Source organism: Aquarana catesbeiana, linkage group LG03, assembly GCF_042186555.1.
Source record: "Aquarana catesbeiana isolate 2022-GZ linkage group LG03, ASM4218655v1, whole genome shotgun sequence".
Taxonomy (NCBI): domain Eukaryota; kingdom Metazoa; phylum Chordata; class Amphibia; order Anura; family Ranidae; genus Aquarana; species Aquarana catesbeiana.
Window position 1 is genome coordinate 131,360,848 of NC_133326.1, and position 24,592 is coordinate 131,385,439.

The 24,592-nt window shown below is 42.9% G+C and overlaps 1 protein-coding gene across 1 annotated transcript in view; it reads left to right on the top strand.

Moving 5' to 3' along the window:
* The window catches only part of LOC141131687 (TRPM8 channel-associated factor homolog), a 47,535-nt gene that overhangs the window by 18,169 nt on the left and 4,774 nt on the right, over positions 1-24,592 (top strand). Inside the window, exons 3-7 of the mRNA XM_073619241.1 lie at positions 1,034-1,989; positions 2,072-2,166; positions 2,928-3,141; positions 5,703-5,942; positions 10,486-10,823. Of these exons, the coding sequence (XP_073475342.1) occupies positions 1,034-1,989; positions 2,072-2,166; positions 2,928-3,141; positions 5,703-5,942; positions 10,486-10,823 (1,843 nt within the window). The remainder of the gene's footprint in view (positions 1-1,033; positions 1,990-2,071; positions 2,167-2,927; positions 3,142-5,702; positions 5,943-10,485; positions 10,824-24,592) is intronic.

The following is a 24,592-nucleotide window of genomic DNA, read 5'->3' on the forward strand; positions in this document are numbered from 1 at the left end:
AGTAAGTTATCGCCGGATAAAGGAGAGGGGCTGCCAGGATCGTTTTTTTTACTACAAATATCGACAGGAGGGGGGGCAGAGACAGCTCACACAGACACAAGAGCTGACAGGCAGGGGGTTGAGGACAGGAGAGCTGCGGATGACGGAGGCTCAGCAGCCAAGATTATCGTGGTCAGCTTACAGAGGGGACACAGGAAGTGTCAGGATCAGCCAGGTTTTTTACAGTTTAGAGAGGGGCAGGTTAGACAGCATAAGCACTGTGCTGTTTAATCTACTGTAAGGGAACAAACACTTTAAGTGTTGTAATTCCTCTCATCACTCCTGGCAGGTGACAGATCCAATCCCATATGCTTAGCGGTCAGCTGCTACAGAAGTCCCAGTCCTCACTATCAGGTGCTCACTATCAGGTCCTCATGATTGGTTGTTCACTGGCTCTCCTTCACTGTAGGAGCACATGGCAACAGGTCCCTCCAGCTTTGGGTTCCAGCACAGAAGCAGAACTCTCAGTGTCTCAGTCCTTTGGTCCCTGGTGTGGACACAGACACCCCTGCAATGGGTCTGCACTGCTCCAGGTTCCCGCACACAAAAGGCTCACAGGGGCTAAGTCCCTTGGCACCCTGGTGTTAGTGGATGCAGACACTCAAGGTAGCATGTCATCATTCGCTCCTAGCACTAGACTACCCCAAGCTCCAGTGTTTGCCCACAAAAAGACCTGTCTTTCATCCTCTGCTGTGCCAGGGAATTGTAGGCAATGTAGTTCCGCAGCCATTTACTTGTGTTGTACAGCACTTATGCAGCAGGTAGCAGTAAACATAGAGCCACTCCAGCAGCAGCTATCAGAGCAGCAGCGGGGGAGAGCAGCGGACAGCCAGCAACAGTGAAGAGAGGACAGCCAGCAGCACAGTAACGGGGGAGGGGGGCGAGCGGGTGAAACACACAGCCGACTGCACCCACTTACACTTATAATTCCTGTTAATTTCTTATTGTGTGCAAAACTAATGACTGCAGGGGTGTCTGATTTTGTTTTATCCAGTATAAATTTTTCAGCGGATTTAAAGCATCTCATGCAAGGTGTTAATGACCTGGACATCAGTGGAGGATCTGTACCCTCAGAACTTCTTCTTCATGGGCCTCTAACATTTCCAATTGGGCTCAGCAACAACAATCAGTGCTTTTTTGGTGCTGCATACTACGGCAGAGGACGTGTTGTTGTAGGAACACATGAAGGCTACCTCTCCAAGCCAGAGCTGAAAACCTTCATTCTCAATGCTATTTCTTGGCTAGACATGTGCAGAAATGGAAAAATTGGTGTTAAGAAACTGGGAAATCTCCTCCAGGTGTTACAGAATGAAGGTTTATCTTGTGTGGCTTCTGACTTGATTCCTGGTCTCAGTGTATATTGCTGCACCTCATACAGTGATGCAGAAGCTGAAAAGATCCATAGATTTGTGGCGGAAGGTGGAGGGCTGCTCATCGCTGGCCATGCCTGGCACTGGTCTTATTCCAACCCAAATGTGCTTTCCCAGTACCCAGGAAATAAAATCCTCAACAAGTTTGGAATTAGTATTCTAGCACAGACAGTTGGGCAAGGAGTTTATAAGGCTTTGGATCCCAAAGCAGTTGATAGTACCTACCACTTCCCTAGAGCAGCTTGCGAAATGCTAAGAGACTTGAATAGTGGAGTTGAGCTGAAACCACCTCTCAGCTCTTGGTTGAACAAACTCAGACAAGATGTCTCATCATACATGAAGCTTCCAGCCAGCCCTCTCACCTCATCACTACAGCACGAACTGGCACATCTAGTACAAGGGTGTCCTTTGCCCACTGTCAGTAAACAGTGTCCTGTGAAAAACAGCTCCAAAGAGGCCTTTATCATGTGCTTAGCTCAAGAAGTTAGCTGCCTTAAATGTTTGAATGACCATGAGGAAGGCGACACTGATTTATTGGACCAGGACCCTGTTACAGTTCAGATTGATGCCACAAACCCAGGTAGAACATTAAAAATTATAATGTCTGTGCCTCCATCTATGCAAGATTTGTGGTACATTAACAATTACTGCATTACTCCTAGGTGCTGTTGCATGGAGAAGTACTGGACTCTTTCTGCCCCCTGGAAAAACTGCAATACTAATGTTTCCAGCATCAGCTGCTGGACAGGGTCTTCAGGTATTTCTTTTCTAAACTGTTGTACTTACTTGTGTTGCCATTTTTGGCACCCCCATTTGCCATGTAGTTGCAAATCATAACATTTGGGGGGGGTGGCAAAAAATAGTTCTGAAGCAGAACTTTGGGGTGCACCACTTACAAATAGCCAGCATAAGGGAGCCACAGATGCAGCATACAGCTTCCCATTGCAATGAATGGATGTACGCTACTATATGAGGGTTTACACCAATGCTTGTCCAAACGCGCGCATGAGCATACAACCCTGGATGCAAACTGTGGCTCCTTTACGATGGCTATTTACACTGAAGGCCTACTGTCCACGAAGAATGGACTACTGGACACCATTGGAATTGTCCATGTCACCTTAGCAGCAATGTGGACCCCAAAAGAAGTTGATAAGACTCAGGCCCCGACGCATCACATGACAATGTATTTAGGCAGGTAAAAGGGCATTTAGCATAGGCTTTTTTAAAATAAATGCAGAAAAGTGTTGGGGGGGGAGATGCAGGGTATGTTTTAATAAAAGACACAAACTGAGTTCCCAGCAGGTGCCACTCACTCACAAGGATAAACAAAAGCTGTTTCTCCCTACGGAAACTAGGTAAAAGAAAAAAGGAGCACTGGGAGTACATTTTGGTAATTTCTATACAAGTTGTTTAAGATTAGAATTACTGGGCAAAACAAATTCAATATAGCATTTCTTTTTTAAATGACTGTTATATACACATTTAGCTTACACATTTCTTTTACTATTTTTCCAGGTTCAGGTTGGCTGCCACTCAGATAACTTGAGTGGAGCAAAGGAGTTCTGTCGTGCCCCTGTGGTTATACATCAGAAAGATGTTAGTGGAGAAAAAGTGAAAATGTCTTGTATATGGGGAGGTCTTCTATATATTATTGTCAAAGCAAAAAGCCAGTTGGGTGTGATTCCAGTCACAGTGTATGGTGCAGAACAAGCTCCAACATTCATTAAGGGTAAGCATTTGGAAAAAGAATATACTGAGTACAGAATGTTTTGCATTTTGTCTGTAAAGGTGCATTTTTGCTATTAAATATACAGTATACAGATTATTATTATTATTATTGCAGGGATATATTTATGTTTAACACAATTACATAGTTTGGAGTTTTTGCAGTGATTTTGTAAAAAAGAGAAAAAAAAAAAAAAAGTTATAAAAAGTCAAAGAAGCTCAGGAGTAGGAGATAACAGAGAAAAAAATGCTCCTGCGCACAAGTGGGTAGCCGAACAAGCGGTATATGAACACAGGCCTTGCTGCCCTCAAGGATGGGGGATCCTAGCAAACAATGAAAAAGAAAAATGAAAGGGCGCACCAGCCATGTGCATTATCTTTTGGATAAAATGTATTAAAACTAATGATAAAAAGGAACTACTTACAAACAGTAGGAGAAGATCACAAGTGTATAAAAGGCCGTGCTCTGAGGAAGAGGGGATGTTCCCCTCTAAACGCGTCAGCCAGCAGTGATTCTTTGTGAGCTCTTCTGGCACCTCTGGTGGGCTCTGCTGTTCTCTGACTGTATGCTGAGATTGGAAGATTGTTTTTATACACTTGTGATCTTCTACTGTTTGTAAGTAGTTCCTTTTTATCATTAGTTTTAATACATTTTATCCAAAAGATAATGCATATGGCACGTGCGCCCTTTCTTTTTTCTTTTTCATTGTAGGAGATAACAGAAATGTGGCTCAACAAAAGTCATGATCAGTTAATGCATTTGAAAGGTCATGGTTTGTTTTCAAAAGTTTTTTAAGGATGAAGAAGACAAAAAGAAGCCTTGTCAGTTTGTAGAATCTTGCTTTCATTAGTTATGAATATAAAGACCGTGTTGGTATTAATAAATGTACAATTTTACAGATTTGTATTTTGTTTGATAAAGCGGGATACAGTTTAAATTTCTATGTGTTACCCCATTGGAGAGATTTCCCATCACATCAATAGAGGTGCTAATTGTTGGGATTTAAATTACAAAAAAAATGTTTAGAACACATGCAGTTGTTGGTAGAAGCCTACATTATAAAACTCATAGAGGGTGACAGGTGTAAACAAGCTTTTAGAGCAGTGGTCTTCAAAGTGTGGGCTGCGGGCTGGATGTGGCCCTTTGCTCGCCAAAGGGCCACATCTGCACTCTTTGGGCACCATTTCTTCCACTGATATGAGGCACAATTCCTCCTACTAACACTAACTATGAGGCACCATGCCTTTAACTGTGGGACATAATCCTTCCCACTCCCACTATTCTATGGTGGGCACTATTCCTTCCACTGTCAACAACGGGGCTTAATTTCTCCTGGTGACTTCAATGGTGCAGTAATTTATCTTTTTTTTGCCAGGACATCTTCTACTCCCACTAGCCATAGTTTGCCCCCCCCCCCCCTAAAGTCTAAAGGACAATGAACTGGCCCTTTATTTAGCACGTTTGGAGGAAATGTTATTCTATTGTATGTTCAATGATTGGAGGACCGTAGCTCCTCACATATGCACACATTTAGCAAGCATGTGTATATTGGGTGCAAAGTAGAATCCAATCAGAATGTTTATGGCAGACCACCATCTCATGTCCATGGATAAACAATATATAAACAGTAACAGTGCATGGGTAGTTATACAAGCCAAAAAATGAATTCAATTCAGACAACCCAGGCAAAATGGATAATTCCAGGGCTGGACTTAATATTGAAACAAATTATTTCTTGCACATATCTAGTTTTTTAGTACCGTATATACTTGAGTATAGGCCGACCCGAATGTAAGCCGAGGCACCTAATTTTACCAAAAAAACTGGGAAAACTTATTGAATCGAATATAAGCCTAGGGTGGGAAATGCAGCAGCTACTGGAAAACAATGCCCATCTGCAGCCATACTGTGCCCATCTGCAGGCTCACTGTGCCCACCTGTACCTTTGATTACAAACAGCGTGTGTCTCCTGCTGTGTCATGCAACTGCAGTCTTAACTGTTCGGTGGCCATCAACTGTAACAAAGCCCCGCCACCTCCTCGTCCGTGATAGACGGAACACTGATTCAGTTTCCCAGCATTGTATCAGTGTTCAGTGTTCCGTGTATCATGAACAAGGAGGAGGCGGGGCTTTGTTACAGTGGAAGGTCGCCAAATAGTTAAGACTGCATGAAACAGCGGGAGACCCTCACTCGAGTATAAGCCGAGGGGGGCTTTTTCAGCATAAAAAAATGTGCTAAAAAGTCGGCTTATACTCGAGTATATACAGTATGTATGTACTTGTATGTGTACAACAAGTAGTATCTGAAGTACAGAAATATGTACATTTCTGGTATCAAAAAAAGAATTATTACTGAAACTTCAGCATTAGCATGGTGGTAGGCTGTCAAAATTATAGCCGTTTAGGTATTGCCGATCATATGCCAGCTTATTCCTTTTAGATATTTTGCTCAATACGTTTTATACTGCAATACCTTACATTTAAATGTAATTAAGGATTATTAAATTAAATTAAATGCTTGTAAAATAAAATTTTACAATAATGTCATTTGTATTCTTTTTTAGGTCAAACTAGCCTCTCTTCATGGCAGCAAACAATTCGTAACTATCCAGCTCCTTGGGCTGAGCTTATTACAGAAAGCATCGTTCTTACTGTACCCTCTGATGCCATCCGCTCACTAGAGGATCCAGAAACTTTGATGTCATTGTGGGATGAGATCATGGCAGCCATTGCTGACCTAGCAGCAATTCCTAAGAAATTTCCCCGTCCTGAAAGGATTGTGACTGATGTGCAGATATCAGCTGGTATTGTTATTTTTATTTTGGTGATCATTGATGGGGGTGTTAAGAAATAGTTTCAGGGCTACTCTCTGAGATAATTCTGTAAACGTGCATAGCCCAGGCACTAAACAAAGGCACACTTTATGTTATAGGCATTTAATGTAAAGTATTTTTCCCACGAAGCAAATGTTTCTTGTTATTTAAGTGGGAAAGTGAGCACATTTTCATCCACCGTGCAAAAAAAAATTAAAAATAACTTGGACTTAAACAAAACTTTAGCAAAGTTATGTGGATAATAGCTGCATAATTCATTTTAGTATACCATATACCGTACATAACTGGTGGAATTTCAAATGATGGGCCATGACCCCAATCCACACCATCATCTTTTGAGTGTATAGAAAAAAATATACTTAACAAAGAACAGGGCTGCCATTGTATGCTTACCACTAGCTCCGGTGAAAACAGTACATTTGTTTGTGACTTCTTAAAGGGGATCTTCACCCTCCAATACATGATCTGCACCCCTTCTCCCATCCTCTGCAGGAATAGGGCTCTTGTTTTTTTATTTATTTACTTTTTTTTTAATACAATGTAAGTCTAGGCAAAAGACATGCACTCTCCTTCCTTTGCCTCCCAGGAGGCATAGCCTTTCATTGAGGAAATGAGGAGGGGGCAGGCCTGTCAGCACGTCATTGGAAGGCATGCTAGCTGAACCCGGAACAGCTAGCAGCCTATTGATGATGTCAAAACATGGCAGTGCAGGACCGACTCCTGCCAGAAGAGATGAGGATCTCAGCTGGACAGCACTGGATTCGCTCTATCCGCTGAGCGAGTATACAAAATTAGCAGAACTCACCACCAGGGTAGCAGTGCTTTAAAAAAAATGGGGGTGAGCGAGGAGATGAAATGCACATTTGGTGGTTCTGCCCCAACTCGTGAGATTTTGATCAAGGGTCTTCGAACTCCTGTCTACCCTCTTCCACGTACTCTTCCACAAGGACCCCAAACTTGCATTGCTCCATTGTCCGATCCCAGGACATGTATCTTACTAGCAGAAACTAGCCACCTATCTATTTATCGCAGCTAAGTGCACAATAGCAAAGGCCTGAAAAAAGCTAGCTGTATCATTTTCAGAGATAAAGAGCACCTTGACGACTCTTATGATCCATGAAAATTTACCAGTATCCTCCCATGCCAAATTTCTCAAAATATGGGCCCCATGGTGGTCCTATGCGTTTACAACTTTACAGCCGAACAGCCTACTAGGCCTCTCAAACTAACTTGACCCCATCCCCAGCCTGGGGAAACTTCCTTTCTCTACCCCTTATTTGCCTCTTCTCCTACCCTTTTTCTGATTTTGGGGGTCTTGCACGTCGCTCTGTTTCTCCCTCCCTTTCCTCTACCCCCCCCCCTTTTTTTGGTTCATTTATTTGTCCCATGCTTAGTTTGGTTTTGTTCAACCCATTTCCATGGACAGGTCCACTCCCCTTGCCCACCTCAGCCCCTGAGTCTGCAGGCTCAGGCATCCCACGTTGGCCCCCAGGCCCCTGTTGGTTTATAATTTATATCCTATAACAAATTTTTATTTGTGTTCTTGCGTGAAAATCTGTATTATGTTTCATATTTATATCCTCTGCGTGGGAATTTGGCATCTGGTTTTCCTTTGCATATCAATAAAAACATTGTACCAGAAAAAAAATTGGGGGTGGAGGGTGAAAATCTTTTTTAACCAGTTGCTGCCCGCCCACCGTCAAATAACGGTGGGGCGGCTCTCGTTCTGGGATGACGTCATATGACGGTGTCCCAGAACGGCCGCTCTCGCGCTCCCCTGCGGGGGCACGCATCGATCGTGGCCGTGCCGTGATGCTAGGACATGGCGCGACCCCAATCTCTGTAAAGAGCCACGCCCGCGGCTCTTTAATCAGGTGATCAGCTGTGTCCAATCACAGACGGGCACATGTAAACACGGAGATGCCGGTAATCGGCGTTCCTCACATCACACTGATAGAGTGTGTGGCGAGGAGAGCCGATCAGCGGCATCTACTTGCAGGGGACAACAAAACATTTAATCAGGGCACTAATCATCAGTGCCCTGATTACATTATAGCGCCAACAGTGTCACCAATCAGTGCCCACCATTGCCCACAAGTGGCACCAATCGGTGCCCATTAGTGATGCCAGTCAGTGCTGGCTATCAGTCCCGCCTATCAGTGCTGCCCATCAATGCTCATCACTGCTGTCCATCAATGCCCATCAGTGTCGCCCACCAGTGCCGCCTATCAGTGCCAATCAGTGCCACCTATTAGTGTCACCTAACAGTGCCCATCAGTGCCAAATATCAGTGCCACCTATCAGTGCCTATAAGTGTGGTATGTTAGTGCCTCCTCATCAGTGCCACCTAATCAGTGCCCATAAGTGCCACTTCATCAGTGCCCATAAGTGATAGTAATAGCAGGTAATGTGGCGATTACTAATAAAAACAAATAAATGTAGCGCTTCATAAAGAATATAAATCTAAAACGTGCAATTAATTTTCATAACCCTAATAATTAAACCAATTATTTGGAAATTCCATAGGGAAGGATCCAAATAAATGAAAGTGTCCTAAAAATTAATCTGTCATAAAAATTGTATAGCAAATGATTAACAAACCAATGCTATAACAATACATGAATAAATGTGCAAACAGCGGCTTTCTAAACAATTTTCAATAGTGTCCTAAGAAGGTGACTAAACTTAGCATATTTGCATGTACATCCAATTCAATAATAAGTCCAAACCAAGGAGGTAGGAACGTCAATAAGTGAAAACAAGACATGCATCAGTGGCATAAACGCATGCGTAGATTAATGTGCAACAAAGGTAAATGATGTGCAAAAAAACAATTGATATGCAAAAATAATTGTGCAATAAATATCGGTAATCTGTGCAAATATCAATATAACAGTGCAAATGGCAATAAAATAAAGTGCAAAAAATTGTCCAAAAATCACTCCCAGTAAGGGAATGAGGTATTTACAAAAATAAAACAGAAGTGATTTAGATCCCAAGTTCAATGTGCATATATATGTATACACAGTGCAAAATCAGTCCAAGCAGAAACACTGTGCAGCAACAAAGGTCCACAAATAAAAGTGCAATGTGCCACCATCCACAGAAAGGTCTCCACAATCCACTGTGTAAATCGTTTTCCCCAGCCTCTCACCTCATAGGCTCAGTAAGTAAGCCTTAATGATAATACCACACTGGTCAGTTGATTCCCCGGGACTCCTCAGCGTTCTCACAAGATGTACAGGCTCACAAACATGTGGAGAAGAGAGGAGGGTTCCATAGTGCAGTGTAAGCAATAATAATTTTTTTAAATAAAAGTAACTTACAGTTAGGTTAATTTTCAACAGCGTAATGTCTCAAAGAACGCCCGGTCTCGCCCGCGGCCGGAAGTGACGTCACCCGGCTCTTTTCCCTGACGCGTCGCGTCACTGTTCACGTGACTTTTTCAAAGGGTCCCATAAGTGGCCATAAGTGCCACCTCATCAATGCCCACCAGTTCAGCCTATATCAGTGCCCATCAGTGCCGCCTCATCAGCACATATCAGTGAAAGAGAAAAATTACTTAATTACAAAACTTACTGACAGAAAAAAATATTTTTTTTTTCACATTTTTTGGTTTTTTTTTTTTTTTTTAGTAAAAAATAAAAAACCCAGCAGTGATTAAATACCACCAAAAGAAAGCTCTATTGGTGTGAAGAAAATCATAAAAATGTAATTTGGGTACAAGGTAGCATGACTGCGTAATTGTCATTCAAATTGCGACAGCGCTGAAAGCTGAAAAAAGGCCTGGGCCGGAAGAGGGTGTAAGTGCCCTGTAGGAAAGTGGTTAAAGTTGCATTTTTTTTAGTATTAAAGTAAGTATTTAACCACCACAAGACATACCCATTTCCAGACACCTTTTCTATGTATAACTTTAACATTGCATTTACAATACACCTTATCACGTGTGCAAAATTTTTTTTTTATTTTTTATAACTTAAAACGAAAATATCCATTTAATAAACATGACATTTTCTCATAGAGCCTGTGAATACTCATTAGCACTTCTGTTGAGAAGTTGTATCATAGGCAGGGTCTAGTAACACATCGACACTAAACAAATGATTAATTGTTCTACAATTGAAACTTGGATTGCAACTTCTGTTTGTGTATAATTACATTACTATCTAAAATTGTACATGATCTTGAGTCATATACCTCTGCTGTACTGTGGTTACATTGCAACACGTGAGATAATATCATGCTCTGGATACCACAAGGCTCTAAAGAGCAAGAATCACATGCTCCTAGGTGCATGGCCACCTGACACCACAGCTGCATTTTAGTGAGTGCCTGTCTTTGGCTCCCAGCACTTGTACAAGGCAAACACCAGCAAGAGGATCGCAGAGGTATTGGGGGTTGACATGCCTCACCTCCCTCTGCATTCCTCCTGCTGGTGCTTGCTGTGAGTGTATTAGTGTGATTATTGTGATGGGTGATGTTGATCTGTAACTTATTGTCTCTTGTTTTTAAGGCTGGATGCACGCTGGATATCCAATAATGTGTCATTTACAGTCAGCAACAGAAATAACCAATGTCGAGCACATTAAAAAAAAAGGTTTCTGGGGACCGATACATGAACTTGGCCACAATGAGCAGAGGGGCAATTGGGAATTTCCACCTCATACTACAGAAGCAACATGCAACCTCTGGTCAGTTTATGTACATGAAACTGTCCTGCATATTCCAAGGAATCAAGCCCATCCTGCACTAAAGCCAAAAGACAGGGAAAATCGAATCCAGCAATATTTAAAAGATGGAGCCAAGCTGGCGCACTGGAATGTGTGGACAGCTCTGGAGACCTACCTTCAGGTATTGTACACCAAACAACACTGATATCTAACAACTAACATCTTACCTGGCAACTCATAAAGACATAGGAACAGAGAGAAGCAACAGAGAGAATGTGACCTGGCATAACTGCAAGGACAAACCTCCATCCCCAATGTACATATGGTATATAAATGGAATTTATTAGTTGAAAACATAGGAACAATTAATGAAATACATTATATATTCTAATGGTCATTGAAAAAACCTTAATGCAAAAGACTGACATAATCATATATGGTATATAAAATGTGTACATACACATAATAGACATGATTCCAGATAGATCATAAATACACAAAATATGCATATATATATATATATATATATATATATATATATATATATATATATATGTAAAGGACCAATTCATATAAAATGATAGATGGTCTGCCAGACTTGTCAAGGCACCCTGGGAAACTCTACGCATTTTATGGCTCTTGACCACTCATCAGGAGTTGGGTGCAAAGATATACTGCAAAAAATATAATGCAAATGCACAGGGATTATGTGCTAATATAACATGTATCCCTAAAAAGGGAGAAAAAAAAGGTACTGAGCAGAGGGTCTGTACTCACAAGTAAGCTATATACCCATGCTTGGCTGATATAGGGGGATGGAGCCTCGGATGTTATTTGTCCAACCGGGGCTGAGGCAGGATGGCACGCCCAGACCAAGGGGACAAGCACAGATCGCCATAGCATATTCCCATGTGTAGTGAATGTGGTGACCGTGTCTGATCCAGAAATATTCTAATGTAAAAAAAAAGGGGATGAGAAAATGTGTAAGTAGTAAATGAACAAAAAGTAAAACTTGAGATAAAAAAATCAAAAAAATGTGAAAAAAGGGTATGGTGTGGCTTGCCTGGTGACTACCATGTATGATTCCATGAAGTGGACTATGTGTGGTGCCTCTCAAGTGTATAACACATGGGAATGGCCTGTTGACCTAGTTCCTGCTTATGTGCCCCCCGATCTAGGGCGGGTCTCCCGCCAACATCATATGCAACGCCATACTGGAGAGGGGGAGGCAAGGGCAGTCTGGCAGACCATCATTTTATATGAATTGGCCCTTTACTCTTATATATATATTTTTGCATATTTTTTGTATTTATGATCTATCTGGAATCATGTCTATTATGTGTATGTACACATTATATATATACAGTGGGGACGGAAAGTATTCAGACCCCCTAAATTTTTCACTCTTTGTTATATTGCAGCCATTTGCTAAAATCATTTAAGTTAATTTTTTTCCTCATTACTGTACACACAGCACTCCATATTGACAGAAAAACACAGAATTTTTGACATTTTTGCAGATTTATTAAAAAAGAAAAACTGAAATATCACATGGTCCTAAGTGATCAGACCCTTTGCTCAGTATTTAGTAGAAGCACCCTTTTGATCTAATACAGCCATGAGTCTTTTTGGGAAAAATGCAACAAGTTTTTCACACTTGGATTTAGGGATCCTCTGCCATTCCTCCTTGCAGATCCTCTCCAGTTCTGTCAGGTTGGATGGTAAACGTTGGTGGACAGCCATCGGTAACAAGACACTGGTCACCGCCCACACCCATAACTGGCCTTCACAGTAAGGAGCACATGGAGGGCATATACATACAAGAAAAAGACAATTCCATAGCTCAACTCACCAACCAGTCTGCTGACCAACCAAATTTACCTGTCTAACCGTATGTTAAAGGCAGGGGTTTAGTTAGCACACATTTGCAAACGCATGTGAAAGCTGCAAGGCCTCGTCAAGGCACCCTGTATTACTTGCAGTCCTAACACTAAATTTATAAGTGTCTCCACAGTGGAAGCACATGCATTGAATGGATAGGTGTGAGACAGGTGAGCCAGGAGGCCGCCCTAGCCCCCTTAAAGGGACAGGACACACACTGGACACCCAGCAATAGCAGCAGAGGCGTCCAGTGTGTCCCCGACCCAAATATACCATCGGTAACAAGACACTGGTCACCGCCCACACCCATAACTGGCCTTCACAGTAAGGAGCACATGGAGGGCATATACATACAAGAAAAAGACAATTCCATAGCTCAACTCACCAACCAGTCTGCTGACCAACCAAATTTACCTGTCTAACCGTATGTTAAAGGCAGGGGTTTAGTTAGCACACATTTGCAAACGCATGTGAAAGCTGCAAGGCCTCGTCAAGGCACCCTGTATTACTTGCAGTCCTAACACTAAATTTATAAGTGTCTCCACAGTGGAAGCACATGCATTGAATGGATAGGTGTGAGACAGGTGAGCCAGGAGGCCGCCCTAGCCCCCTTAAAGGGACAGGACACACACTGGACACCCAGCAATAGCAGCAGAGGCGTCCAGTGTGTCCCCGACCCAAATATACCATCGGTAACAAGACACTGGTCACCGCCCACACCCATAACTGGCCTTCACAGTAAGGAGCACATGGAGGGCATATACATACAAGAAAAAGACAATTCCATAGCTCAACTCACCAACCAGTCTGCTGACCAACCAAATTTACCTGTCTAACCGTATGTTAAAGGCAGGGGTTTAGTTAGCACACATTTGCAAACGCATGTGAAAGCTACAAGGCCTCGTCAAGGCACCCTGTATTACTTGCAGTCCTAACACTAAATTTATAAGTGTCTCCACAGTGGAAGCACATGCATTGAATGGATAGGTGTGAAACAGGTGAGCCAGGAGGCCGCCCTAGCCCCCTTAAAGGGACAGGACACACACTGGACACCCAGCAATAGCAGCAGAGGCGTCCAGTGTGTCCCCGACCCAAATATACCATCGGTAACAAGACACTGGTCACCGCCCACACCCATAACTGGCCTTCACAGTAAGGAGCACATGGAGGGCATATACATACAAGAAAAAGACAATTCCATAGCTCAACTCACCAACCAGTCTGCTGACCAACCAAATTTACCTGTCTAACCGTATGTTAAAGGCAGGGGTTTAGTTAGCACACATTTGCAAACGCATGTGAAAGCTGCAAGGCCTCGTCAAGGCACCCTGTATTACTTGCAGGACTTGGTGGACAGCCATTTTTAGGTCTCTCCAGAGATGCTCAATTGGATTTATGTCAGGGGCAATTCAAGAACAGTCACGGAGTTGTTGTTAAGCCACTCCTTTGTTATTTTAGCTGTGTGCTTAGGGGTCTTGGAAAGTAAATCTTTGGCCCAGTCTGAGGTCCTGAGCACTCTGGAGAAGGTTTTCGTCCAGGATATCCCTGTACTTGGCCGCATTCATCTTTCCCTCGATTGCAACTAGTCGTCCTTTCCCTGCAGCTGAAAATCACCCCCACAGCATGATGCTGCCACCACCATGCTTCACTGTTGGGACTGTATTGGACAGGTGATGAGCAGTGCCTGGTTTTCTCCACACATACCGCTTAGAATTAAGGCCAAAAAGTTCTATCTTGGTCTCATCAGACCAAAGAATCTTATTTCTCACTATCTTGGAGTCCTTCGGGTGTTTTTTAGCAAACTCCATGCGGGCTTTCATGTGTCTTGCACTGAGGAGAGGCTTCCGTCGGGCCACTCTGCCATAAAGCCTCGACTGGTGGAGGGCTGCAGTGATGGTTGACTTTCTACAACTTTCTCCCATCTCCCGACTGCATCTCTGGAGCTCAGCCACGGTGATCTTTGGGTTCTTCTTTACCTCTCTCACCAAGGCTCTTCTCCCCCGATAGCTCAGTTTGGCCGGACGGCCAGCTCTAGGAAGGGTTCTGGTCGTCCCAAACGTCTTCCATTTAAGGATTATGGAGGCCACTGTGCTCTTAAGAAATTAAGTGCAGCAGAAATCTTTTTCTAAACTTGGCCAGATCTGTGCCTTGCCACAATTCTGTCTCTGAGCTCTTCAGGCAGTTCCTTTGACCTCATGATTCTCATTTGCTCTGACTTGCACTGTGAGCTGTAAGGTCTTATATAGACAGGTGTGTGGCTTTCCTAATCAAGTCCAATCAGTATAATCAAACACAGCTAGACTCAAATGAAGGTGTAGAACCATCTCAAGGATGATCAGAAGAAATGGACAGCACCTGAGTTAAATATATGAGTGTCACAGCAAAGGGTCTGAATACTTAGGACCATGTGATATTTCAGTTTGTTTTTTTAATAAATCTTCAAAAATGTCAACAATTCTGTGTTTTTCTGTCAATATGGGGGGCTGTGTGTACATTAATGAGGAAAAAAAATGAACTTAACCACTTGCCAACCGCCTCACGCATATATACGTGAACAGAGCGGCACGGGCAGGCAAAATCACGTACCTGATACGTGATGCCTTCCCGCGGGCGGGGGATCCGATCGGACCCCCCCCCCGGTGCCATAGTCGGTCGGCTCTTGTTCGCGGGCGATGAGAGGTCAGGGGGAGGCCATCCATTGATGGCCACCCCCTCCCGATCGCTCCCAGCAAATCAAATGCTTCCTCTCCCTCTGTAATGTAAACAGAGGGAGAGGAAGTGATGTCATCTCTCCTCGAGCCGGTCTTTTTGATCCGGCGCCGAGCAGAGAAGACATCCAAGTAAGTGCACCAACACTACACATTCAGTAGAACACGCAGGCACACTTGTCACCTCCCGATCACCCCCCTGTACCCCCTGTCACTCTGACACCAATAGCAGTTTTTTTTTTTTTTGCATTGGTGTCAGTTTGTGACAGTTATAAGTGTTAGGGCAGTTAGGTTAGCCCCCTTTAGGTCTAGGGTACCCCCCTTTAGGTCCAGGGTACCCCACTAACCCCCCCTAATAAAGGTTAACCCCGTGATCACCCCCCGTCACCAGTGTCGCTAAGCGATCGTTTTTCTGATCGCTGTATTAGTGACACAGATGACGCTAGCTTAGGGAGGTGAGTATATAGGTTCGCTGTCAGTGTTTTAGAGCGACAGGGACCCCCATATACTACCTGCTAAAGGTTTTAACCCCCTGATTGCCCCCTAGTTAACCCTTTCACCAGCGATCACCGTATAAGTGTTACGGGTGACGCTGGTTAGATAGTTTGTTTTTTGTAGTTTATTATAGTTTATTATAGTTTTAGGGCACCCGCCGTTTATTACCTTATAAAGGTTTAACCCCCTAATTGCCCGGCGGTGATATAAGTTAAGTTTTTAGGATCAGATAAGGTCTGCGTCGCCCCAGGCAGCGTCAGGTTAGCGTCAGTACCGCTAAAACCCACGCACGCAGCATACACCTCCCTTAGTGCTATAGTATCTGAACGGATCGATATCTGATCCGATCAGATCTATACTCCCCAGCAGTTTAGGGTTCCGCAGTGTTAGCGGGATCAGCCCAGATACCTGCTAGCACCTGCGTTTTGCTCCTCCGCCCAGCCCAGCCCAGCCCACCCAAGTGCAGTATCGATCGATAACTGTCACTTACAAAACACTAAGTACACATAACTGCAGCGTTCGCAGAGTCAGGCCTGATCCCTGCGATCGCTAACAGTTTTTTGGTAGCGTTTTGATACAGTCGCTGACAGTCAGGAGCTTTTTTGCCTGTGAGTCTCACTAGTGTACCCCTAAATTTAGAGCCCAAAATGGCAAATCGAAGGTACACTAGTGAAGAGGCCTACACGTTTCTGAGCATGACAGATAGTGAAGAGGAAGTCACTCATCTGTCAGATTCAGGCTCAGAATACGATCCTGTAGAGGACAGCGGCTCCATGACAGATAGCTCTGACGACGGAGTTGTGGTCCCTGCTAAGGTCAGGCGTACCAGACCCCGAACTTATTCTGTCCTTGAAGTGCAAGAACCGCAGGGCTCTCGTATGGAGCAGAGAAGTACTAGTGCCGCTATTCCTTCTGGTGAACTGGCAAGCACCAGCGGCCTAGTACACCCTGGTTGTACATCCAGCACTGCAGTAACACTTGGTGACGTGGCGAGTCCCATAAGTGCAGTTCAAGCTGGCGAGGTGGCAAGCACAAGTAGTGTCCCGCTGCCACCAAGAAGACGAGCACAGGCCCGTCGTGCCCATAGTGCCCTTCCTGCTGCATTCGCCAATCCGAATTGGGTACCCACCACTTCTGCAGCACCCGTACTTCCCCCTTTCACTGGCCAACACGGAATTCAGGTGGAAACAGTTGACTTTACGCCACTGGATTTTTATTCGCTGTTTTTTCACCGAAGATCTCTATAGATCTATTGTGGACCAAAGCAATTTGTACGCTGGTCAACACATCGCCACTATTCCCCAGTCCTCCCTTGCCAGAGATTGGAAACCAATTACGGTTTTCGAATTTAAGATCTTTCTGGGCCTTTCCCTCCTCATGGGCTTGAATAAAAAGAGTGAGTTGCGGTCATATTGGTCCACTGACCCAATTTACCATTCACCCTTGTTCTCTGCCTCCATGGCCAGGGCACGATACGAGCAGATTTTGCGGTTCATGCACTTCAACAACAATGAACTCTGTCGTCCTCGTGGAGACCCTGAATACGATCGGCTCTACAAAATTCGGCCCCTCGTAAACCACTTCAACCAACGTTTTGCAGACTTGTTTACTCCCCATCAAGTTGTCTGCGTTGATGAGTCCCTGGTTAAATTTTCTGGCCGCTTGTCATTCAAACAGTACCTTCCCAGCAAGCGTGCCAGATACGGGGTCAAGATGTATAAGCTCTGTGACAGGGCCACAGGCTATACATGTAGTTTTATGGTTTACGAGGGCAGAGATAGCCACGTAGAGCCGACAAACTGCCCTGACTACATAGGAAGCGCTGGCAAGATAGTGTGGGACTTGGTGTCACCCTTATTCGGAAAGGGGTACCACTTGTACGTGGACAATTATTATACGAGCGTGCCACTTTTTAGCCACCTTTTTGATCATCAGATTGGAGCATGTGGCACCGTGCGACCTAATCGCCGGGGCTTTCCCCAGCGGCTTGTAAATTCCCGTATTAGGCTGGGGGAGAGAGCCTGCTTGAAGTATAATAACTTGCTCGCTATGAAGTGGAGGGATAAGAAGAATGTTTTCGTTCTCACCTCCCTTCATGCAGACACGACGGTCCAAATTCCTACGGCAACTGGTGTTGTGGAGAAACCCCTCTGTTTCCACGAATATAACCTTAATATGGGAGGGGTGGACCTCAACGACCAGTTGTTGGCGCCGTACCTAATTGCCCGTAAGGCCAGACGCTGGTACAAAAAAGTGTCTGTTTATTTATTTCAATTGGCTTTGCTGAACGCTCATGTGCTATACAGAGCTTCAGGACGGACTGGATCCTTCCTTAAATTTCAGGAAGAGATCGTCAGAGCCCTTCTGTATCCAGACGGTGCTCCACCTCACCATCCCCAACCAAATGCAGTAAGCCGGCTGCATGAGAGGCATTTTCTTTATGCCCTCCCGAGTACCCCTACCCAACGAACCCCCCAAAAAAGATGTCGTGTCTGCAGCAAGCGCGGATTTAGGCGTGACACCCGGTATTATTGTCCCCTCTGTCCTGGCAATCCTGGTCTTTGCATTGGTGAATGTTTTGAACGCTACCATACAATAGTGGAGTATTAGCGTAGGGTACAGCACTGCACAGACTAGGACACACTTTCACAGGGTCTACTAAGATGCTGTCGCATTTTGAGAGACCCAAACCTGGTACCAGTTAAAAAAGTTAAAGTTACAAAAAAAAGTGTAAAAAAAACAAAAAAAAGTAAAAAAAAAGAAAAAAACACAAAAAAATATATAAAATTAAAAAACCAAAAATAGTTGTTGTTTTATTGTTCTCTCTCTATTCTCTCTCTATTGTTCTGCATTCTATACTGCAATGTTTTATTGTTATGTTTTTATCATGTTTGCTTTATAGGTATGCAATTTTTTTATACTTTGTTTTTTTATTGTTAACCACTTTTTTGTTTTCAGGTACGCCATTCAGCTGCAGAGTGGATTTATTTATCTTGACAGCAACAGCGTTTGCTCCCACGATACATAAAGCCGTGACTCCAGCGCTGTCGGAGGTGATTTCACCACCACAGTTACATACTTCAGCATATATGCCGAAGCGTGGGGGCAGCAGTGGGTGGAGGAGCGATTTGCTCCTGCCTTTTGCGGGAGGATGCCCCCATGCTTCGGCATATATATATTTTAGGTAGGCACAGGTTGCGTTAAATGTTCTATTTTTTACTATGTTTTTTTTTGTATTTTGCTTTGCAGGTATGGTAAGTATTACTGTTATACTGTAATGTTACTTTGTTTTTTTGTTAACCATCATTTGCTTAGCAGGTACGCCATTCAGTTGCAGCACGGATTTATTTATCTTGACAGCAACAGCGTTTGCTCCCACGATACATAAAGCCGTGACTCCAGCGCTGTCGGAGGTGATTTCACCACCACAGTTACATACTTCAGCATATATGCCGAAGCGTGGGGGCAGCAGTGGGTGGAGGAGCGATTTGCTCCTGCCTTTTGCGGGAGGATGCCCCCATGCTTCGGCATATATATATTTTAGGTAGGCACAGGTTGCGTTAAATGTTCTATTTTTTACTATGTTTTTTTTTGTATTTTGCTTTGCAGGTATGGTAAGTATTACTGTTATACTGTAATGTTACTTTGTTTTTTTGTTAACCATCATTTGCTTAGCAGGTACGCCATTCAGTTGCAGCACGGATTTATTTATCTTGACAGCAACAGCGTTTGCTCCCACGATACATAAAGCCGTGACTCCAGCGCTGTCGGAGGTGATTTCACCACCACAGTTACATACTTCAGCATATATGCCGAAGCGTGGGGGCAGCAGTGGGTGGAGGAGCGATTTGCTCCTGCCTTTTGCGGGAGGATGCCCCCATGCTTCGGCATATATATACGGTGCATGTATGCCCATCATTAGAAGTGGGTGGATGAAGGGAGGCATTCTAATGGTGGGCATACCCACCGATCAATATCTTTTTTTCGTTCAGCCCACAGGCTGCATGAAAAAAAAGTTTACAATGTATGCCCAACAAGGACCAGCAACGTACTGGTATGTTGCTGGACTTTAAGTGGTTATACCAAAATGATGCCTGCAGGTTTAGGTATCATCTTGGTATCATTCTTTTCAGCCAGTGTTCGGCTTTCATGTAAAAGCAATCCTAGCGGCTAATTAGCCTCTAGACTGCTTTTACAAGCAGTGGGAGGGAATGCCCCCCACCGTCTTCCATGTTTTTCTCTGGCTCTCCTGTCCCAACAGGGAACCTGAGAATGCAGCCGGTGATTCAGCCAGCTGACCATAGAGCTGATCAGAGACCAGAATGGCTCCAAACATCTCTATGGCCTTTGAAACCGGAAGCTATGAGCATTTCATGACTTACATTTCGCCGTATGTAAACAGCGCCATTGGGAAATTGGGAAAGCATTTTATCACACCGATCTTGGTGTGGTCAGATGCTTTGAGGGCAGAGGAGAGATCTAGGGTCTAATAGACCCCAATTTTTTCTAAAAAGAGTACCTGTCACTACCTATTGCTATCATAGGGGATATTTACATTCCCTGAGATAACAATAAAAATGATTAAAAAAAAAAATAAAAATGAAAGGAACAGTTTAAAAATAAGATAAAAAGCAAAAAAATAATAAAGAAAAAAAAAAAAAAAAAAAAGCACCCCTGCCCCCCCTGCTCTCGCACAAAGGCGAACGCAAGCGTCGGTCTGGCGTCAAATGTAAACAGCAATTGCACCATGCATGTGAGGTATCACCGCGAAGGTCAGATCGAGGGCAGTAATTTTAGCAGTAGACCTCCTCTATAAATCTAAAGTGGTAACCTGTAAAGGCTTTTAAAGGCTTTTAAAAATGTATTTAGTTTGTCGCCACTGCACGTTTGTGCGCAATTTTAAAGCATGTCATGTTTGGTATCCATGTACTCAGCCTAAGATCATCTTTTTTATTTCATCAAACATTTTGACAAAATAGTGAGTTTTAGTGTTAAAATTTAAAAAAGTGTGTTTTTTCCCCAAAAAATGCATTTGAAAAATCGCTGCGCAAATACTGTGTAAAAAAAAAAATAAAACACCCACCATTTTAATCTGTAGGGCATTTGCTTTAAAAAAATATATAATGTTTGGGGGTTCAAAGTAATTTTTTTGCAAAAAAAAAAAATTTTTTTCATGTAAACAAAAAGTGTCAGAAAGGGCTTTGTCTTCAAGTGGTTAGAAGAGTGGGTGATGTGTGACATAAGCTTCTAAATGTTGTGCATAAAATGCCAGGACAGTTCAAAACCCCCCCAAATGACCCCATTTTGGAAAGTAGACACCCCAAGCTATTTGCTGAGAGGCATGTCGAGTCCATGGAATATTTTATATTGTGACACAAGTTGCGGGAAAAAGACAAATTTTTTTTTTGCACAAAGTTGTCACTAAATGATATATTGCTCAAACATGCCATGGGAATATGTGAAATTACACCCCAAAATACATTCTGTTGCTTCTCCTGAGTACGGGGATACCACATGTGTGAGACTTTTTGGGAGCCTAGCCGCGTACGGGACCCCGAAAACCAAGCCCCGCCTTCAGGCTTTCTAAGGGCGTAAATTTTTGTTTCACTCTTCATTGCCTATCACAGTTTCGGAGGCCATGGAATGCCCAGATGGCACAAACCCCCCCCAAATGACCCCATTTTGGAAAATAGACACCCAAAGCTATTTGCTGAGAGGTATAGTGAGTATTTTGCAGACCTCACTTTTTGTCACAAACTTTTGAAAATTGAAAAAAGAAAAAAAAAAATGTTTTTCTTGTCTTTCTTCATTTTCAAAAACAAATGAGAGCTGCAAAATACTCACCATGCCTCTCAGCAAATAGCTTGGGGTGTCTACTTTCCAAAATGGGGTCATTTGGGGGGGTTTTGTGCCATCTTGGCATTTTATGGCCTTCAAAACTGTGATAGGTAGTAAGGAGTGAAATCAAAAATTTATGCCCTTAGAAATCCTGAAGGCGGTGTTTGGTATTCGGGGCCCCGTACGCGGCTAGGCTCCCAAAAAGTCCCACACATGTGGTGTCCCCGTACTCAGGAGAATCAGCAGAATGTATTTTGGGGTGTAATTCCACATATGCCCATGGCCTGTGTGAGCAATATATCATTTAGTGACAACTTTGTGCAAAAAAAAAAAAGATTTGTCACTTTCCCTCAACTTGTGTCAAAAAATAAAATATTACATGGACTCAACATGCCTCTCAGCAAATAGCTTGGGGTGTCTACTTTCCAAAATGGGGTCTTTTGTGGGGGTTTTGTGCCATCTTGGCATTTTATGTCCTTCAAAACTGTGATAGGTAGTGAGGAGTGAAATCAAAAATTTATGCCCTTAGAAATTCTGAAGGCGGTGCTTGGTTTTCGGGGCCCCGTACGCGGCTAGGCTCCCAAAAAGTCCCACACATGTGGTATCCCCATACTCAGGAGAAGCAGCAGAATGTATTTTGTTGTGTAATTCCACATATGCCCATGGCATGTTTGAGCAATATATCATTTAGTGACAACTTTGTGCAAAAAAAAAAAAAAATGGTCACTTTCACGCGAACTTGTGTCAAAATATAAAATATTCCATGGACTCAACATGCCTCTCAGCAAATAGCTTGGGGGGGCTACTTTCCAAAATGGGGTCATTTGGGGGGGTTTTGTGCCATCTTGGCATTTTATGGCCTTCAAAACTCTGATAGGTAGTGAGGAGTGAAATCAAAAATTTATGCCCTTAGAAATCCTGAAGGCAGTGCTTGGTTTTCGGGGCCCCGTACGCGGCTAGGCTCCCAAAAAGTCCCACACATGTGGTATCCCCATACTCAGGAGAAGCAGCTAAATGTATTTTGGGGTGCAATTCCACATATGCCCATGGCCTGTGTGAGCAATATATAATTTAGTGACAACTTTGTGCAAAAAAAAAAAAAATTGTCACATTCCCGCACCTTGTGTCAAAAAATAAAATATTCTATGGACTCAACATGCCTCTCAGCAAATAGCTTGGGGTGTCTACTTTCCAAAATGGAGTCATTTGGGGGGGTTTTGTGCCATCTTGGCATTTTATGGCCTTCAAAACTGTGATAGGTAGTGAGGAGTGAAATCAAAAATTTATGCCCTTAGAAATCCTGAAGGCGGTGCTTGGTTTTCGGGGCCCCGTACGCGGCTAGGCTCCCAAAAAGTCCCACACATGTGGTATCCCCATACTCAGGAGAAGCAGCTGAATGTATTTTGGGGTGCAATTCCACTTATGCCCATGGCCTGTGTGAGCAATATATCATTTAGTGACAACTTTTTGTAATTTTTTTTTTTTTTGTCATTATTCAATCACCTGGGACAAAAAAAAAAATATTCAATGGGTTCAACATGCCTCTCAGCAATTTCCTTGGGGTGTCTACTTTCCAAAATGGGGTCATTTGGGGGGGTTTTGTACTGCTCTGCCATTTTAGCACCTCAAGAAATGACATAGGCAGTCACAAACTAAAAGCTGTGTAAATTCCAGAAAATGTACCCTAGTTTGTAGACGCTATAACTTTTGCGCAAACCAATAAATATACGCTTATTGACATTTTTTTTACCAAAGACATGTGGCCGAATACATTTTGGCCTAAATGTATGACTAAAATTGAGTTTATTGGATTTTTTTTATAACAAAAAGTAGAAAATATCATTTTTTTTCAAAATTTTCGGTCTTTTTCCGTTTATAGCGCAAAAAATAAAAATGGCAGAGGTGATCAAATACCATCAAAAGAAAGCTCTATTTGTGGGAAGAAAAGGACGCAAATTTTGTTTGGGTACAGCATTGCATGATCGTGCAATTAGCAGTTAAAGCGACACAGTGCCAAATTGTAAAAAGTGCTCTGGTCAGGAAGGGGGTAAATCCTTCCGGGGCTGAAGTGGTTAAATGAGTGAAAAATGTAAGGGGGTCTGAATACTTTCCGTCCCCACTGTATATATATATATCTATCTATATATCTATATAGATAGATATATAGATATATATATATCTATATATGTTTATGTCAGCTCTTTTGCATTAGGGTTTTTTCAATGACCATTAGAATATATGATGTATTTCAGGAATTGTTCCTATATGTTCAACTAATAAATTACATGTATATACCCTATGCAATATCTGATAGCAATTTAAAGTCCCACTTTTCCTTCCCTGTTATTACGTAAAGACATAGGAGTCACTTTATAAAGGGCCAAATCTAAGATTCCCATGATTTGCTATATGTTTGCAAAAAAGTTATTGGCTTGATTTATTAAATACATTTAGCCCTTAAAGAAGATTTTGGGTTTGTTCTGGTTTTAATGTTAATTGCTGATTTCTGTAACATTTGTCATATTTATAAAACATATCATAAGGCCTTGTTGCAAAATTTTGATGTGACCACCCTCTGTGGCAGATAGTAGCATCAACTGGAACAATAATGTAATTGACCTTAACATAAAGTATATCTAATTGAAGGCCATGTTGCAGGGAAAATGACAGTGTAGTCAGTACATTACTCTGGGTAGAAGTTGCAAGAAAAGAGCAGCAGTGCAGGGAAATAACTTTTAGCTTTTATTTCTTCAGCCACCAAAATGGCCTCAGTAACTAACCAGTCTTCTTCTGAATCAGTTGTTCTTTTTTGGAGCCCTGGTGTAACGTCTAAACCCACTATCCCCTTCCACCACTATTTCTTTAAGCTGTGTTTTTTTTAAATCATAAACCTTAGCGGTCATATCAGTTTTTAACCACTCCGGAATGAAAATCTCAGGGACACTGTGTTAGGCATACAGTGTTAATACTGTATTAGAGTGCTAGCCTAGTTGACCTGAAGCTCTGAGGGTTTATAATCTACTCCAAG